Source organism: Grammomys surdaster, unplaced genomic scaffold, assembly GCF_004785775.1.
Source record: "Grammomys surdaster isolate TR1022 unplaced genomic scaffold, NIH_TR_1.0 145, whole genome shotgun sequence".
Lineage (NCBI taxonomy): Eukaryota > Metazoa > Chordata > Mammalia > Rodentia > Muridae > Grammomys > Grammomys surdaster.
The window spans coordinates 2847567-2866151 of NW_021604603.1; the positions used below are offsets into that span (position 1 = coordinate 2847567).

Below are 18585 nucleotides of genomic sequence, written 5' to 3' on the forward strand. Positions count from 1 at the left end.
TTCCTGAGTGTGTGTGTGTGAACCCTCTTGTCCATGGCTTCCACTGGATTCAAGTGGCTCCCTCTCCCAAAGGGAGGGTAAGATTCATGAAGACGTTTTAAGTCTCTTCCTTTTAGGTGGGTCAGTGAAGCCAGAAGAGGGATAGCTGAGCCACTGTTCCTGTTCCTCCAGGCTGCTACAGTGCCTCCCTCAGCAGGCCTGTCCTAGATCTTCCTCTTGCCAAAGCCATTTCTTTCAGACACTTTGCCTGACCCTCCCATGTGCAGCCACCAGGGGGCAGCAGTGACTGGCTGGCGCCAGCCGCCCAGAAGAGAAAGGGCACATTCTGAAATGGTCGGTCTTTATTACACCATCAGAAAACAAATATGCTGGTTAAGTTATTCATCATTATCTTCTTAGTAACAAAATAAAGCACTATCTATGTTTACAGTCATAAAAAGAAACAGTCTGGAGAGAAACAGGGTCAACAGAGATGAGGGAGGCAGGCACCTGGCCATGTGGGGTTTTGGGGTCATTTCCCTGACTCAGGGAAGCTCCAGATCTTTGAATCTAGGTGCTAATGGTCTTTGATTTTCTTGGGACACAACCAGGAAGCTTGACAGGAGTGAAGCCCATTCCCCAGGACAGGGTGGGGGACGAAAGAACCCAGCCTAAGCTCATGAAGAAAGGATGGAGACCAGCTGTCATGGGGTCCCCTCTGCAGGGCTATCACTGACAAAAACGCTCCCATGCCTGGGACATAGGTTGGGAAACAGGGCAGAGCCTCTTGGAGGCCTAGGCAGGCTCTCATGGTCCTGGGAGCTAAAAATGGCTCCGTGGGAACTGACTGGCAAAGTCAGAAGGGAGGAAAGGGGTCATAGGGTCAGGAAACTGGCAGTCCCAGGGGCAGGCTGGGCCCTACAAACACCCAGAGAATATAGTGGGTGTGGTGGGAGCAGGGACAGATGGAGAGAGAAAAATGTACATGGGGAGAAAATACACAGAACCTGAGACACCAGACTGACAAAGAGGTAGCAATTTGGGGACAAAGGAACACAGAAGAAGCCCCCAGAGAAGCATCAAGACACACACCACAGAGCCCATCAACATGACTGGCTCACAGTGACGACTCAGCAGGTATCTTCTGCCGGAAGTGGTGAGATGAAGACGTGAGCCACCCAGACAAACAGTAGCCAGAGGCACGTGGACTTGGAAGACAAAGACAGGACAACCAGACTGCAGAGTACAAAGTAACCCAGGTGACAGAGGGGTGACCTGGGAGGTTGTAGGGCAGGTGTTGTCCCATAATGGTTGGTCTGGGCCAAGACAAAATGGAAAAAAAGCATGTGACCTTAGGGGGGACAGGTGTATCCCTGCCATCCCCTCGAGTAGGTGGACATATAGGAGGGTGTACATCCAGTGGTCCCTGGTCATTAGCCCCAGGGGCTAAAACCCTCAGCCAGCTTAGTTCACCACAGCCACGTGAATCCCACCCAGTCAGGCCATTAGCTCCTCGGATGTGCCCGGAGCTGTGATGGAGAGGAGGACCCCCACTCTGGGAATGTATCTACAAGTGCAGTTTCACACATCACCTGGGCACACCCAAGTCCAAGTACCAAGATAGTTCAGGAAGGCTGGCTGTGCCTGTCCAGTTGGGAACAAGGTCTTTTCCCCCAGCAGTTGACAGGTCGGGCCCAGCTAGCTGGGGATCAGTCTGTGAGTACCACCAGCTCCTCGTCACTCTTCTCATCACCCTCTGAGTCCTCGTCCTCGCTGTACCGGTACATCTCTCCATCGGCCACCGAGTGCCTGTCATCTGTGCCCTCCCCTTCCTCCCGGAGACTGCAGGTATTGATGATGACAGGCATGTTGGGGTCCAGGCCCTGGGGGTCATAGTGCTCCACCAGTGGACGTGCCAGGGGCATGCCTGCTGCCCGAGGGAACAGGATATCTGAGTTCACCTGTGCCTGGCCAGCCTGCGGGCTGAGAGGCGGAGAAAAGTCGCAATTACAGATGTACCCACGAGCCCTCCCTGCCTTCCCGGCCCTCCCTGCCGGCTGGGTAACCGGCATACACTGGTCCCTGTGTGTGCTTCCTGATGGCCAAATTCACTGTCAGCTATAGCTGGAAAACTCAGAGCCGAGGGTATGTTGGACGGTGGCACGTCAATATTACTTCATTCTTGTGTCATTGTCTACAGAGCTCCACTCTGTCATGGTCAAATAAGGAACCTTCCAACGGGATGAATACCTGTGGTGTTCTGAGTTTGCCCTGCGTTTGTCCGGCAGCAGGTACCCCACAGTTAGTCTAAGTCTCATGCCCAACCCCCCATCACCACAGCCTCACACACAGTCATCAGGAGTCACACACAGGCAGGCGACACACAAATCTGCACCCAGATCCTTGCCGGCAGTCACACAAAGACCAGCCACACACAAACCCAGTCCCTCATGGCAGCCACAAGCTGCCTCTGGCCACCAGGGAGGGCCTGCTCACGGGATGGTGTAGCTTTGGCGAGCACCCTGGCGCCGTGTCCTCATTAGGGCCTTGTACTCGCCCACACGCAGCCGCCGGCCCTCCACAACGCAGGTACGCTTGGGCCTTGGCTTGTACTTGTAGTCGGGGTATTTCTCCAGGTGCTGCCGGCTCAGACGGGCCTGCTCCTCATAGTACGGCTGCTTCTCCTGGTTGGTCATGGACTTCCAGCGAGAACCTGATCCAATACCAGGCAAGAACTAAGGGCCAGACACTCAGGATCCCCCCAGTGCATATCCCCCATCTAGAAGCCCTGATTGGACCTTGGTTCTCAATTGGGATTCAAGCATAAGCTCTCATCAAGGGCCTGGCCAAGTGTGGATGCTCTCTGGATCCTGGTCAGGGAACGGATGAGGCTGGAAATGACAGGCAGTCTGCACCACTCTCATGTCAAACAGCTCAGCCACCCCTGAGAAGTCTCTGTCCCAAGGGCATTCAAGAAAGAGCAACCACTCCAGGCCACTAAGTATCCGGTGTCAACCTGAGGTGTAGCTCAGTGGTAGAGCATCTGCCTAACATGTGCCAGACCCTAGGCTGCATTGCCGACATGGCAAAGCCAAAACAGAACCCTGGTGTTCCAGACAAGAATCTTGCACGGTTACTGGAGGGGAATCAGCCATGAAAATACCACCCTTACTCAGCCTTGATGGCCCTGCCTCCTCAGACTCAGACACACAAAACTCTTTGTACTGATGGTCCAAAATACCAGTTTCCCATTTACTGCCATAATACAGGCTATAAGAGGCACTGAGTGTTTGGGAGTGGTAAGGAACATACAAAGTCCCAAGCAGAGGGACAACCAGAAGAGCCCTGCTACCCAGAACATCTCAAGTGCTACACCCTGTAAGATTCTACCAGGGTTCAAAAAGGCACACAAGCCCCAAATATACCCAGATGGCTCCTGTGTAGCAGTCCTACTGAAGTGTGTCCCCTAGACTCAACCCCCTGAGCTGCAGAGGACCCACACCCTGGCCCTTACCAAGGATCTTGCTGATGCTGGAGTTATGCATGTCTGGGAAGGCTTGAAGAATTTTCCTCCGCTCGTCCTTGGCCCACACCATGAAGGCATTCATGGGTCTCTTGATGTGGCTGCTGTTCCGAGACTCGGAGAAATGACGGGAGCCTGAAAGACAGGTAGGTAGGAGTCAGGCAGGCAACAGCTCTGGGGCTGGCAGAGATATCCCTTGCATGGCCACCAGGAGACACTGATGAGGCTGATATAGAAATCAGCTCAGGCTTAGCAAGGCAGGAAGTAGAGAATGAGGAAGAAACCAAAGGCCAGCAGTAAGCAGAGGCCCACCACAGCCAGAGAACAGGCACAGCAGCGATCCAGAATTACAGGGCCCCACAGAGTCATTACAAGATACCAAAAGGTGACCCATGGATAGAGACACCAGGGAACAATAGAGACACATGCTAGGAAGGACCCAAGAAAGAAAGGAAGGAAGGGGTCAGAGACGGACACGGCCCTGTGCCAGAGCCCTTACCATCCATGTCACAGCTCAGCATGGCTTCCTCCAGGGGATGTACACAGCTCTCCTCCAGCCGCTCCTTGGCTGGGGAGGAGTCCAGGCTGATGAGGTCCTGCGGGGGACAGGGACAAAGTAGGGATCAGTACTTCCTGTGTCATCCTGTCTTCATCTTCCATCCCTGCTCCTGTCTTCTTGGAAGAGGAAGAGTGGCCCACACCTTTCGGAATGGCGTATTGGGGGAGTTTTCCAAGGCCCCACTGTGGCTGTGCAGCAGCTGCCGAGCATCCTGGATGGCTTTGGTGACAGCGTCCCCCTCACCAAGGAAGCCTGTCGGAGAAAGAACAAAGTGAAGGGCACGTGACACGAGGGCTTTGTCCCGGGAGCAGCCCACACATTTATGCTTCCTGACACGTCACACCTAGGGGCTCCCGGTGGTGGTACACTCCCTGCCCATCAACACACCTCCCTGCAGGACTGCTGGCTGCAGGGTGCCAAGGGGCTGGGGACAAAGCAACATTCCATCTCAGTGGTCTGACCCTGTGCTGTCTAATCTGATCCTGGAGAACAAGTGGGGCACGGAAGGAGGTCTCCTGCAAGCAAGCCTCATCCCTGGCTTTTAAGAAAGCAGAGGCTGGGGTGGGGCTCAGTGAGAACTGTTTAAAACCCCAAACTGGAACTGAGAAAGGGAAGGAGGACCGTGCCCAAGGTGGCACCTGAATCAACCGTCCTTAGGTGAGAGCAGATGAAAAGGCTTACCCAGAGGCAGGCTGGGGGGGCTGGACTGCAGGTCCCTTGTGGGAGCCCCGTGGCTGGAGGGGCGAGGCCCACAACTGTTCATCTTCAGGCTGGGAGAACTGGAGGTGTTGGGCAGCTCAGGTACCTTGGGCTTGGCTGTGAGGTTTAGTGGTTGTGGGGGCTCCTGTGGACCCAGAAAAACTTGGAATGAGAAACCCCCGAGGAGGGCCACCTATCACGGGACAGACAGGACTCAAGGAGAATGAGCCAAGAGCAAAGAGGGGCAGTGGCTAGGTGAGGGAGGAGGTTCCAGGTGTCAGTGGGGAGGGGAGTACCTGCAGGGGGTGGTGGGTGGCCACCCCCGGCCTCTTCACCACAGGGGCAGGCGGGCTGTGCAGCAGCTGCAGAGGGTACTCCACTGTGGGAAGAAAAGTGGCAAGGGACAAAGTCCCACGTGAGCTCAGAATAACAGGCACCTGAGTGACAGGTTCCAGGACCACAGGTAGGTGGGAAGAGCCTAGAGCTGGTCTAACCTGTTCTGTTCTCATCAGGGGAACCGTCTATCCCCTCTTCCCATATGGTCCCTGCAGGCTGATGGCCCTGCCTGCCCTGTCCAACCCACTCTAAAGAGCTTCCCATGCACATGCAAGGGGCGGCGGCCGCCCTCCCCAGCCTTGTACCTCCTGTGTGTAGGAGGCAAAGCTACTGTGTTGGGAAGAAGCTTCATGTGATTTCCCTCTATGACAAAGTGTATGGTCTGTAAGGGGTACTCAGAGCATCAGACTCATTTCACAGGTTATTGGTCAGGGTTCTCTACACAGCCTAACAGGGAAGGAAAACCTTGTGAATTCAGCAGGCTGCCCACAAACCCATTCCATGGCAGCGCCAGGATTTGAACCCAGGTCTAGACTACATAACCTATCCCTTGGCCTGTACACTTCTCTCTCTCCTATCTGCTTCACCTTACTAGGCTTAGAATCGAGGGGGAGTGCGGTGGAGATGAGCCTGTGTACAAAAAAAAAGACCACATGGGGGCCGTGTCCGGGTACTCTGTTCCAGCTAGGATGGAGCTGGGATAGTAAGATGGAGGATATTAGGAGGATGAGGAACCCAGGTTGGCTCTGTGGCTGGACTCAGTCAGGAGCAGTCTGCACTGCTCCCCATCCTGTTGTGGCATTTACAGGCAGCATGTCTGCCCTGTCCCCACTCCATCTATGGGCACTGTCTCCAGATCTTACTGGGATCCTCCCATGAGTCACGTTCATTGCCATCCCCCGCAACCCGAGAGCACACTCCTCGCTCGAGTGGTCCAATGCACCCACTTCCCAGACCCCATGGTCCAGTCCTCCACAGCCTCCCAGATCCCTGTCGCTCTCACATGCCTTTGCAAGCCCTTTCCCTGAGCCTTGCACCCCAGTTCCAGTTTCTCCCTCATGATGGATCCTACCACCCCTTCTCCAGGACCCAACCATCAAGCACCACCTCCTCAGGGAGCCTCCCCAACTCTCCTCTCTCCTGAGTCTCCTTGCTTTGGGGCATGCTCTTCCTTTTCATTCTTCTGCTTAAGTTCAGAAAGGACTTATTCTTCCACCAGAAAGGCTACAGTGTAAACTAACGCATGAAGCGTGGCTCTGGGCTCCTTCCCTCATCTCCAGAAAGCTGCCTCTGGGGTGGCCCCTCCCTGTCCCACTCACCTGGCTTGCACGGAATGGGCTGAATGGGCAAAGCCAGCTGGGAGTCAGGAGTGACAGGCAAAGGCTGGTGACTTGGGGGGAAGGCTGGGATCATGACATAAGGCATGTTAACCTGCTGAAGGCAAAGAAACCCACTGTAAATTCCTGGGGTCAGCCCAGGACCTGGGGTGCTGTGGGTATACACAGGGCACAGAGTAGGGACAATTTCCCAAAGGATCTGTCATATGACATCTGTGAGCCTATCTCCTTGTCCTTAAGTATCAACGGGGGCCAGAGGGAGACATCCTGGGGTGGAAATTGGAGCAAAAGTAGAGTCTCTTCATCCAGCGGGGGATGGAGGCAGGATTGTTCCATAGCCCCCTTTCCCCGTGGCTCCCCAGGCCAGTGGCACCCTCGCCTGTGCCCCTCCCGTCATCACCTGGATCTGCTGCTGGAGGAGGTTGATCTTGTGCTGCTGCTGAATCAGCTGCTGCTGCTGCTTGGCAATCTGTGAGGCATGGAGTTGACAGGGCAATCATGGACGGCCCCGGCCCTCCTCGGGTGCCTGGCCCAGCTTACCCCTGACTTCCCCAGGAGGCCAAGTAGAGAGCAAGGGAACAGAACAGAGTGCCAGGGGACAGAGCAAAGCACCAGGGACGGAGCTGAGCTCCAGGGGACACAGCTGAATGCCAGGGGAGAAAGTAGAGCACCAGGGGACAAGCCTAGTGCCGGGGGACACAGCCAAGCGCCAGTTCTCAGAACTTGTTCTTCTCTTGCCAGTAGTCACCCTTCCCCACGAAGGACTCCAAAGCCCCGACCCAGGCACACCTGCTCCTGCTGCTGCCTGGCCAGTTCCATCTGTTGCTGCTGCTTCTCGAACAGCATGGCTGCCATGTTCTTCTGCTCAGAGTGAGCCGTAAGGAGCTGATCCCGAAGGGCGGATAGCTGATGGATCATGACCAGAAGCTGGAGCTCTTTCTCAGCCAGGCTCTCTTGGGTCCCTGCTCCACAGAGAAATACCACGGTGGGAGTTCTTATTAGCTTACCTGTCTATCTGCCCACCCACCCATCTGACAATTGCTCTACGCCAGGATCCTGCCAGCCCAGTCTCCAACCTCTCTGTACTTTAGGGGATTTTTTTGATCTATTGATTGGCACAATGACAGTCACTTCACAGGGTCAGGTTGAGATGAACATGCTAATGTGTGGAAAATCGTTTGGCTAGTATCTGGCAATGTTTGCTCATGTCCCTGCCTTCCACTTCAACCTGGCTGGTTGATGTGCCAGTTTACTCCTAACAGCTGAACTGGGGACCATTTATACTCAGGATGCCTCTGGAAAATGCCCAAGAAGCTCAGGCCCCCATTTCTGGGACCCCCAGCCAGTAAATGGGGAAGAATGGAGTGGAAGCATTGATTTAAAGTTTCCACTGTGGGTGTGGTCAAGAACACTGACAAAATGATCACTCTGAGGTAAATAGTATCACTCAATACGGTCCTGGAAGCCTACCCTCAACTCCAACAGTGAGAGCAACCTGTCAGCTCACAAGGTAGACTGAGGGCAAGCGGGAAGGCTGAGTGCCGAGCACCTAGCCCCAAGGGTCCTGAGTGAGAGCTTAGATCCATCCCAGGGATCTGCTTCCAGTGAGGCCTCCCTGCTGGGGATGGGCCAGACTGCTGCTTAGAGACGAGGGCAAGGCATGGTGATGACCCTCAGAACCAGGTGGGAGCAAAGACACAGGTCAGGGGCGTGAGGTGCTGCCCTCTTTAGCCAGAATGTGTGACTAGACCAGAAGGGAAAGGCTCTGAGATGCTCTCCCTGCCCTCTGTACACAGGTCTGTACGCACCTTTGACATCCTTAGCTTCCACAGAACTTCTTCCCAGAAACCTCTCCTTCCAGTCACTGGACAGCAGCTTCTCAATGGCTGGCACAACTGGAAGCAGCAAGGTCAGGGCAGGGTGAGGGCCCAGCAGAGACCAGCTTAGACCTCACCTCTGACCCGAGAGGTATCATTCCTACCTTCCTGTAAGTTGCGGTTGAAGTCCAACCTCTCCTGGCTTCCCGAAGCAGCCTCGGAAGCTGCTGGTCTCTTGGGGTCTGGGGAGCCCCTGCTCTCCGGTGAGGCACAGTTCTGTAAGAGACACTGAATTATCACTGCCACTCCCAAGAAAGGGGAACACGGGGCAGAGAGGGCTGAGCACCACAAAGGTGTCCTTTCTGAGGGACCCTGTGACATTCCTAGCCCATGCTCACACTACCTGATAAATGACACAGTGACATTAATAAGGACTTGGGGATAAGAGACCTGTGTTTCAGCCTAGGCTGGGTGGCACACAGGGAGCTGGATCTCACACAAGTCCCTGACAACTCTGAAAGTCAGGCCTGTCTCTGGGATCTATGCACTAAAGTATCTGAAAGAGACCAATACGTCAGGCGGGGCCGACGGTGGGTCTGGAATTACCATGGAAACACACTGCTAGGTTTGTCTATGAGGGTGGTTTAACTGACAAGGGGAGTCTCACTCTGCATGTGGAACCCTGGACTGTTTTACCTGGCCCCTACCAGACTACAGGCACACCATGGCCAGCTGCCTCAAGTCCCTGGCCATCAACGCCTTCTCCACGATGTGTATCCTCGAACTGTGAGCCAATAAATCCTCCTTTAGGTTGTTCAGACATCTGTCTCAGTACTAGAAAAGGAGCTAACACAGAGTCCCCTCAGCTAGTCGTTATTATGAACCTGTGTGGTGCTCCAGCAAGCTACTTGCTTATAGGCACCCACTGTGGCTTCCCTAAGTGGTCCCTGGAGCTGGAGCAGAGTTTAGTTCCCAGCACCCACATCCAGCTCCAGAAGATCTAACACCCTCTTCTGTTCTCTGAGGGCAACTCCACTCAATGTGTACACACCCCTAGACGGATACACACCAAAATAAAATCCCCCAAAACAAAACAAACAAAAAATTCAGAGCTGAAGAGAAAACTCAGCAATTCAAAGTATTTGTTGTTCTTGCAGAACTCAGGCTTAGTTCCCTGTGCCCACATGGTGGTTCATAACCAATCCGGTTCCAGGGGATCTGTTGCTCTCTTCTGACCTCTGCGGCACCAGGCACGCACGTGTTACACTTACACACATTCAGGCAAAAACCTCATTACATAAGAAGCATTCAACCAGACATGACGGAATACATCTTTACTCCCAGAACTCAAGGGGCAGAGGCAGGGGAATCTCTTTGAGTTCCTAGCCAGCCTGATTATAATAGAGACCCTGTCTCAACAAAATAAAACAAAACCAAGAAGGGGGTGGGGAGGAGAAAGAGGAGGAGGAAAAGGAGAGGGAAGAGGAGGAGGAGGAGGAAGCAGCGGCGGCACCAGGGCCACAGCCACTGCAGAAGCAGCAGCAATATCCCATGTCTCATCTAACAGAAGCCTCAAGCCTCCTGGTGCCTAAGGCCCGGTCAGTCCTCTAGGACCGTTCCCTGACCATTCCCACTCTTCCAAATGGAGCCCCTCTTTAGAGTTATCAAATTCAATTTCCTGTAACAGAAGACCTGCAGAATCCTTACCATATACTTCAGTTCTCTTTCCTGTGTGTGTTCCCATGTGAGTGTGGGTACGTGTGTGCAGGTAGGTGTACCTCTATGTATGTGTCTGTCTGTCCGTCTGTCAGTCCACATTTGACAAGGACCTATCATTTATTTACTGAGGCAGGGGTGTGTGTGTGTGTGTGTGTGTGTGTGTGTGTGTGTATAGGTCCACATTTGACAAGCACCTGTCATTTATCATTTATTTACTGAGGCAGGAGTGTGCGTGCGTGTGTGTGTGTGTGTATAGGTCCACATTTGACAAGCACCTGTCGTTTATCATTTATTTACTGAGGCAGGAGTGTGTGTGTGTGTGTGTGCGTGTGTGTGTGTGTGTGTGTAGGTCCACATTTGACAAGCACCTGTCATTTATTTACTGAGGCAGGTCTCTTGTTCCAGGGACTCCCAATCACTGCCTCCAGGCAGCTGCCACACTTTCCTGGCTTTTACAAAAGTTCTAGGGATTCAAACTTCCATGCTCATGTCTGTGCAGCAAGCACTTTACCCACTGACTCATCTCTCCAACCCAAGTCTTTCCCAGGCCACGTGTATCTCATCCTCAACTAGTCATCAGGTATGAGGACTGTGGCCTCTGAGAATGTCACGCAGGGAGGGATGGAGGCAGCCAACCCCTGTCCTGCTCTGACAGGTGACTCAAGCAGCCCTGACCACAGTGGCTCCTCCCCTCTGTTCACCTGGGCCCCATCTAGCCCTAGCAGAGAACGTTTTTGCACACAAGCTAGGCCAAGAGCATGCAGGCCTGTTGGAAAGGGTGGGTTGGTCTCAGCTGTGAAGGCACAAAGGCAGAGTGGGGACGCTGACCGGAGAGTCCCTAGAGTGCTAGGCACCTGAGGAGGAGCTTTTGAGTTGGCAGCATCCTGGGAGGCCAGGGCTGGGTCTCCAGGCTGGGGCTCCACTGCAGTGGCCGTGCCTTGGGGAGCCTCGTGGCAAGGCTCCTTCTTCTCCTCAGACTTGATGGTGCAGTTCACCATGGTGCTAGCGCTGTCTGGGGCCAGCTGCACAGAGACGGGGCTCCGCATGGACATCCTGCGGAAGGGGAGACAGAGGGCACTGAGCGAATGCGAACTGAGGTCCATGGCCCAGTTATAAACCCACCCTGCCCGCCAGGAAGTGCCTCCACCCTTTGTTTCCCCAACAAAGCACCGCCTGGAACCGCTCAAAGATGCGTACGCCTACACAGGCCTACTTTAGAACCAGGTTTCTCCTTTTTCTTTGCTGTTCTAGGGCCTCACACATGCAAAGGGATCCCAGCTGAGCGGCGTCCTCAGCCCACCATTTCTTGCAGTGTTGAGTCTAGTGAACTGATGGGCTCATCAGAGGAAGCCAGAGTGAGCTAACTGGCTGCTTCTGAACCCAGGAGAAGTGAACACTGTATGTGGGTCAACATATGTAATGGATCTGGCTACTACAGGTTAAGACCAAGAGTCAGCATGATAAGAGCCTGAATTTGAAGGCTGGGTATGGCCCACGCCTTTAATACCAGCAGTTGGGAGGTAGAAGCAGACAAATATCTGGGAGTTGGAGGCCAGCCTGGTCTACAGAGTGAGTTCCAGAATAGCCAGAGCTACACAGTGAGACCCTATCCCACAAAAAGAGTTTGGATCTGAAATTCCAGTTCAATGACCAACGTCTCTAGAATCGGCAGGAGCCCTCACACACAGGGTACAGATGCCTTAGTTCCCAACTTGACAGAAAGAAAGCTGAGAGCCATCTTCCTAGTACAAGACATTTTTTTTTAATGGACTTGAAGATCAAACCTAGGACACAAGCTAAGTATCTACCCTAGGACGAACCTAGAACCAGCTGCTTATTCTCACTGCAGACACAAGTCAAAGGGAAGCATTTTTTATATTTACACGTGTCAGTATATCACACACCTAATTGTAAAATATCAATGAATGGCATTCTGTTCTGCTCTCCAGCTGGGCATCCCTAGTGGACTCTGCCCCTGCTGGCACTGATATTTGTAGTGCCAGGCTTGGGGATTCTTTTTTTCTTTTTATGTGTCTGAGCATTTTGTCTATATTTAAATATATCCTCCATTTACGCCTGGTAACCCCAGAGCCCAGAACAGGGCACAGATCCCCTAGAACTTGAGTTTCAGATGATTGTGAGCCACCAACGGGTACTGGAAACTGAATCCTGGCCTTCTGGAAGAGCAGTAATGGCTCCTAACCACTGAGCCCTCTTACCAGTCCCTATGCCTTGGGTTTTTACACTTGTTTGCTTTCTAAGGAAGGGTCTGGGACAGCCAGGCTAGTACTGAACTGTAGAGCTGGGGAGGGCCTTGAACTCAAGCGCTGGGCTCACAGGCCATGCCCCATGCCCAACTTGCAAGATGCTTGGTAGACTCTCCCGCAGAGCCACCTCCTCTCCCGCAGAGCCACCTCCTCTCCCGCAGAGCTACCTCCTCTCCTGCTACACGACTGCTTAACTTCACCACAGGACGAGCAACAGCCAACTCTGCAGAGTAGTTTGCAAGATCAATTCAGGCGAAAGGACAGAGCAGCAGTTGCCCACCCTCCCCAGTCCCCGAGCAAGCACTCAGAGGTGTGCTCTGGGCTCCAGTGGCACTCAAAAACCTAGCCTCTTACAAAAACATTGGGAGTTGGGGCCTCACCAGAGGTGATTGGGTCAGGAGCCCTTTGCCTTCACAAATGGATTAATGTCATCACTAGGAGGTGGGCATGTGTGCCGTAATTGAGTTGACTAGTTTATTAGCTGACTGGTGTCCGTGTGGCCTCCTGCTGTGGGGTGACACAGATAGGTGGCCTTTGCCTTCCCAGCTTCTGCAATGGTAGAAAATAAATGGCCTTAGATGCATAGGGATTCAGTTTTCCGGGCAGGTGTAGGGCAACCATCAGATGCAGCAACAGACCCTTAAACAGAAGAGGCTGTGTGACACACAAGTGCCACCTTATACCCCCAGCAGATTCCTGTAGCCACACTCCTCTCCAGCTTAGCAGGCCGTGGCCCCACATCAAAGCTGTTCACTTGGAGTTTAAGTTGCAGCAAAAATGACAACATCACGAGCTAGAGAGATGGCTCAGCGGTTAAGAGCACCAACTGCTCTTCCAGACGACTTGCATTCAATCCCCAGCAACCACATGGTGGCTCACAACCATACGTAATGGGATCCGATGCCCTCTTCTGGTGTCTCTGAAGAGAGAGACAGTGCACTCACATATGTAAAATAAATAAATCTTTTTTTAAAAAAAATGACAAAATCCTTTTCCTTTCTTCAGGGTCCCACAGTCGGTGTCTTCTCACTAGGTTTTTTATCAACTTTAGCAAACAATTTCTCCCTCCATCGAGAACTTTCATCTCTTATTTTATGTGTATGTAAGTATGCCTGAGTGAATTTTGTGTACATGCATGTGCCCATGGAAGCCAAAGAAGGCATCAGATGCCCTGGAGTGGAGTTACAAGTCACATGAGCCACCGTGTGTGCTGGAAACCAAGGAAGTGTTCTTAATTGATGAGCCTGTTCGATCCAGCACTGGGACTCTAGCATTCCTGGGACCGCAGGTTTGAGAATGCTGAGGGAGCCAGGGATAGACAGACTGATCACAAATGCTGCAGCACCAGTCACAGCAGATCAGAGGGGGCGCCACTAACGGATGCAGTGGATACACGATGATCCACAGCCCAGACGGTCCCAGACTTCATCTTCATCATGAAAAGTGTGCTGTTTAAAATCCTACGGGATGGAGTGTATGTAAGTCGGGGGAGAGTGCTTGCCTAGCATGTATGAAGTTTCAGACTCCGTCTCCAGCACCACACCCAACAGAGAGTGCCAAAACAAAACTAAGAGCTGGGTGGTGGCGCACAACTTTAGCCCCAGCACTTTCACGGCAAAGGCAGACAGATCTCTGAGTTCAAGGCCAGCCTGGTCTACAGAGTAAATTCCAGGACAGCCAGGGCTACACAGAGACGAGATATCTCAAGAAACAACCACAAAAACTGGGTGTGGTGGTACACACCTGTGGTCCTCAGGAGGTAGAGGCAGGAAAGTCACAAGTTTGAGGTCATCCTTGGCTACATAACAAGGGACAGCCTGGGCCTAATGAGACTGTTTTTAAAACTCCAACAAAGCCAACAAGAAGCCTGGAAGGTAGAGGTGCTTGCTATCCAACAGTGCAAGCCTGGCTGTCTGAGTTCGATCCCTGGAACCTATGAAAACGTAGAAGGTAAGAACCACTCCAGAACTGTCAACTGACTGCTATACACACCGTACACAGATACCTCCCCCTGCCTCTCACACACACACTAAACACATTTAAGGCAAGACAACAACAACAAAAACCGTTATGAATTGTTTACATCTAAAATTTTCCATCTAATACTTTCAAATCACAGTAGATTGAAAATAAAGGGACAGTGCATTTGTATTATGACATCAATCCCATGCCGGGTATACTGCAGTCTACAGATGACACCAACAACTCTGGTACTGTGTACTGAATCATACAATGTTACAGCTTTGTAGACAACAGAACACTAAGGTGTTTTAAGAATAGTTACAGGAGGCCGGGCAGTGGTGGTGCACGCCTTTAATCCAGCACTTGGGAGGCAGAGGCAGGTGGATTTCTGAGTTTGAGGCCAGCCTGGTCTACAGAGTGATTTCCAGGACAGCCAGGGCTACACAGAGAAACCCTGTCTCGAAAAACCACCAAAAAAAAAAAAACAAAAAGTTACAGGAATATTATAATTTTATAATTGGTACATATGTATTTAATTTGATTGCATCCTACAGATCAGACCACAGCAGACCCACCCCCCCACCCTCGCACCCACCCACTTTGTGAATGCAAGGTGCCTCAGGAACCCAGGAGAGAGCAGGGTGACAGCAGACTAGTGGACCTTCATAGGTCCTCGTCTCACCTGGATGAAGAGAAAAGAGACCCCAGCCCAGTTTGGCCCAGGGGTCCTGGGGGTGCCTGAAGAACCGGCAGAAAGCAGGCAGCTTAGCCCATCCGGCTGGGGAGGGGCCAGGAGCCAGGCCCCGTATGGGGCAGGAGTGGGGGCGGGGTATTATCCTGGAGCTGAGGGCAGCAATTACATAACAAACAAACCCGGGCTCAAGCTGTGAATTAATCAAACCGCTGAAAATAAAACCTTCCTCTCAGGAACTTCAGACAAAAGAAATGAAAACAACCAGGCTGGCTGGAAAATAAAAGGCAGTGGTGCTGAAAGCTGGGACAAAAGGAAACCAGACAATAGGGTGTTGGACAAAAGCAATAAAGCCAGAGGAAGTGTGACAGGCGCACAATGAAGGCCTGTGGGCTTCTGATCCCTCGGCTCACAGCCACCTCTGTCCCACACCCACTGGCTGCCACCAGGTCGCCTCCTCTGGCCAGACTTGGGTCCCAAGGGTTTTTTTTCTTCATTAGGCCCAGCCTCTAGGCTTCCAACCCCTACCTCAGTCCAAGCAGTCATGGCTACCGCAGCCAGAGAGCACGGTCAGATGAACGCCCAAGGCCAAATGCTGCCCCATTGGATGTGGTGACCAGCCATCCACCCCACTGAGGGGGAGGTAGAAGAGACCACTGCCTGTCCTGACTGCCCAGAACCAGCCCCACTGGCTACATTTGGCTACTGAGCCCTGGTAACACAACCAGTTCGAGTAGGAGTGTGCCGTATCAAACACACCAAGGGTCCCAAAACTTGGCGTACAGGTGCATTAGCATGTTCATAACTGGCTGTGGGTACAAACTGATGGGTTAGGTTACATAAGACATTCTCTTTTTGTTCCTCTTTTACATCTTTTAAAGGTCTATTTTTTTTTCCTTGTGTCTCATATGTATGTGTGTGCCCTCTTAAATGGAAATGCTGAAGGCAGAGGCATCAAATCCCCCTGGAGCCGGAGCTGTGAGTAGTTAGTTGTAAGCCACCTGGTCGCTTGTCCTTTATAAGAGCTCTTAATCTCTGAGCCATTTTCCTAGCACTAGACAAAACATTCATTTCACCTCTTTTTATCTTTCCCTGAGACAGAGCCTAACTGTGTAGGCCAGACTGAACTCAAGATCCACCTGCCTCAGTGCCCAAGAGCCACCTGATTTGTTTTATCTTTTTGTTCGGGGTTTCAATGGGGGATGGACCCAGTACCACATCACCACGAACATGAGTTCCAGCGTGTTCCTCAAGGCCATGTCCTACCGCTGAGCCTAATGCCCTTTTCCAGCTCTCCCATACCCACCCAGTACCTTCAGCCCATACTCTCGGATATCTGCAGTTATCTGCTACCAGGAAGTGACACTTGGAACTCCCAGCACAGCACTGGTAAACTAAGGAAATGGCTCCTAGTGACATCAGGCTGGTCTGGAGTTGTGAACCCAGCCACCTCAACCTGGTGCCCTTAGGCAACCCTACCAGATCCTGTTGCCCTTATAAGGATACATCCATGCTCACAGGCATCAGACTCATCACAGGTAGGGGCAGGGCTCATGGCTGGTCTGCTCTGAGCTTACTTAGAGGCACAACTGGGCCTAGGAGCCAGACCTTGGGGGTACCTCCCTGGGCTGTACCTCTGGGAAGCAGCGTCCCATCACTTGAAGGAAGCAAGGTCCCCTACCTGCCAGAGTGAAAAGGGAAGTGTCTCAAGTACGGCATTGGGGCTAGGCTTTACAGTCTGTAACTCTTGTCTGAACCCGGCTGACCCATGTGAATGTGTCCTCTCTGCCTATCTCCTCTCCTGCAGACTGGACAGGGGTGAAGTAACACAGGGAGAGCATCCTGTACATGTGAATAGCTCAGGATGCTGAGTCAGGTGGATGACAGAAATGTCTCTGAGTCACACAGACCTGGGATACCTGTGCTTGAATTCTGGAGTAGCAACTGCTGTGCCATCTTGGGCAAGTAACTTCCTTAAGCCTGTTTCCTCCTCAGCACAACGGGAATAGGAGAACCCAAGACACAAGAGGTAACCTATCAAATGTGCCTGTTTTACATTCTCAGGGTACCGTGAACTCAGTCTTCAAAGGACTAACCACAGCCAGCGGTGCCTTGGAATGCCTGAAGGTGTTTCTGACTCCCGCCATAGCCTGGGATCCCAACCAATACACCTGTTACACTTATCACTGTAGCCCCAGGTCCTAGCACAGTGCCTGGAGCAAGGGAGCCGGAAGCTGCTCCCTGCTGTCCGGTGTGAAGGACACCCAGCAGCAGTAGAGCAAGCTCATTCTTTTTTCCTTTCCCTGCGGGGATAAACACTTTCTTAAAGACCTGGTAGGAGCCTCCCTTAAGCCTCTTCTATTCTAGGGGCTAAAGACCCCATCACCGTCCTTAACTCTTCCCTTGCAAAGTACACGACATGCTTTCTCAGGGGATTCTTCTCTTTCCAGATGCCCCAAGCCCAAAGCCCTCAGTGCACAGGAGACAACTTGGGCTCCCCCAGGTCTACTCTATCCTGTCGCCCCAAGTCCTAGTCAGGAGCCAATCAGAGGCAGCTCATCAGCACCCAGCTCAGTGGACGTTCTCCCATGTTATCTGTGGCCCTCCCTCGTGTCTAGCATCAGACTTTTTTTTTTCTTTTAAATAAATGGAAACACTGAGGCCTAGAGACATCAAATTTGTATGCTCCTTGGGATAGCCCTACTTCAGAACTAGTCAGGGACCTTCCACCGACAAGGAGGTTGACAGTACGCCTCCTCTGCCCCGCCCCTTCTCCCCTAGGGAGCTCACCTCACTTGTCTTCCACATTCCTTCCCTCTTTAACTTTATCTCACTCAGCATCTTCAAAGGATGCCATCCCTTCACAGGAGGGGGCTTCAGCCATCTTCTCCCTGGAGGTTCTGAATTGGTGCCTGGGACTTTGAATTCAGTGTCTGGATAAAGGGGTGGAGAAACCCCTCCAAAGATGACAAAGAGTGGGGGGGGACCTATATGCCCCCCCCACAAACTGGTTTCCCCACACCTCCTCCTACCCTCTGCCAACCCCATTCTACCCCAACAAGCCATCAGCCACTTCCTTTTCTAATCACTTAGCCACAGACCCAGCAGAATGGGAATCAAAGAAACGTCTTCAGTCTCAGCCCCTCCTCCCTCCAGATCCACAGTTCCAGTTCCCTCCACATGCAGACGCAGAGAGAGATGCAAGTTATCATCGCATGACTGTGACTCGGACCTGGGGCACAGGAAGACAGATGCAACAGCCAGGCAGACCCTCCGAGAAGGGCCTCTGAGCACAGCAAACCTCCACAGGTGCCGTTCTCCCAGCTTGTCAAGAGTGGCTGGTGCCAAGGGCATCGCCAGGGAAAGAGATCCATGTTACATGGGTGGGGCAGGCCCTGGTCCCAACGGGAATGTCACTTCCTCTGAAACCCCAGAGAGTTGAGAGCCTCAGGCTGCCCTGAACAATAGTCCCAAGGCGTGGGTGCCCAGATTGGTGCCCCGTGCCACATCCTGCCATTCTTCCCACAGGCCGCACCCTGCCACCCTTCCTGGCTCCACCCGATCCTATCTCTGTGTTTACTCAGGGTTGGGAGCTGGGTTGGCTGCAGGCTGAGGGCAACCCTTTGTGGAGGGCAACCCTTTCCTGACGGTCCCTTTGCCCCTTGCAGCAGGCCTGTGGTGGGTGGGATCCAGCTG

General features: G+C 52.7%; 1 protein-coding gene across 2 annotated transcripts in view; it reads right to left on the reverse strand.

The window, feature by feature from the left end:
* Window positions 1-323: 323 nt before the first annotated feature.
* Sox13 (SRY-box 13) overlaps window positions 324-18585 on the reverse strand; it is a 44457-nt gene continuing 26195 nt past the window's right edge. The window contains exons 2-14 of one of the 2 annotated variants that reach the window (XM_028764667.1): window positions 10824-11022; window positions 8415-8526; window positions 8242-8328; window positions 7223-7395; window positions 6834-6902; window positions 6416-6527; window positions 5057-5139; window positions 4743-4905; window positions 4204-4313; window positions 4002-4098; window positions 3494-3637; window positions 2476-2692; window positions 324-1962 (exon numbers count right to left, since the gene is read on the reverse strand). In XM_028764667.1, coding sequence (XP_028620500.1) covers window positions 1689-1962; window positions 2476-2692; window positions 3494-3637; window positions 4002-4098; window positions 4204-4313; window positions 4743-4905; window positions 5057-5139; window positions 6416-6527; window positions 6834-6902; window positions 7223-7395; window positions 8242-8328; window positions 8415-8526; window positions 10824-11021 — 1839 coding nt within the window. In that variant the 5' untranslated portion in view covers window position 11022 and the 3' untranslated portion in view covers window positions 324-1688. Of the gene's footprint in view, window positions 1963-2475; window positions 2693-3493; window positions 3638-4001; window positions 4099-4203; window positions 4314-4742; window positions 4906-5056; window positions 5140-6415; window positions 6531-6833; window positions 6903-7222; window positions 7396-8241; window positions 8329-8414; window positions 8527-10823; window positions 11023-18585 lie in introns of both variants that reach the window. The other variant, XM_028764666.1, reaches the window with a different exon arrangement.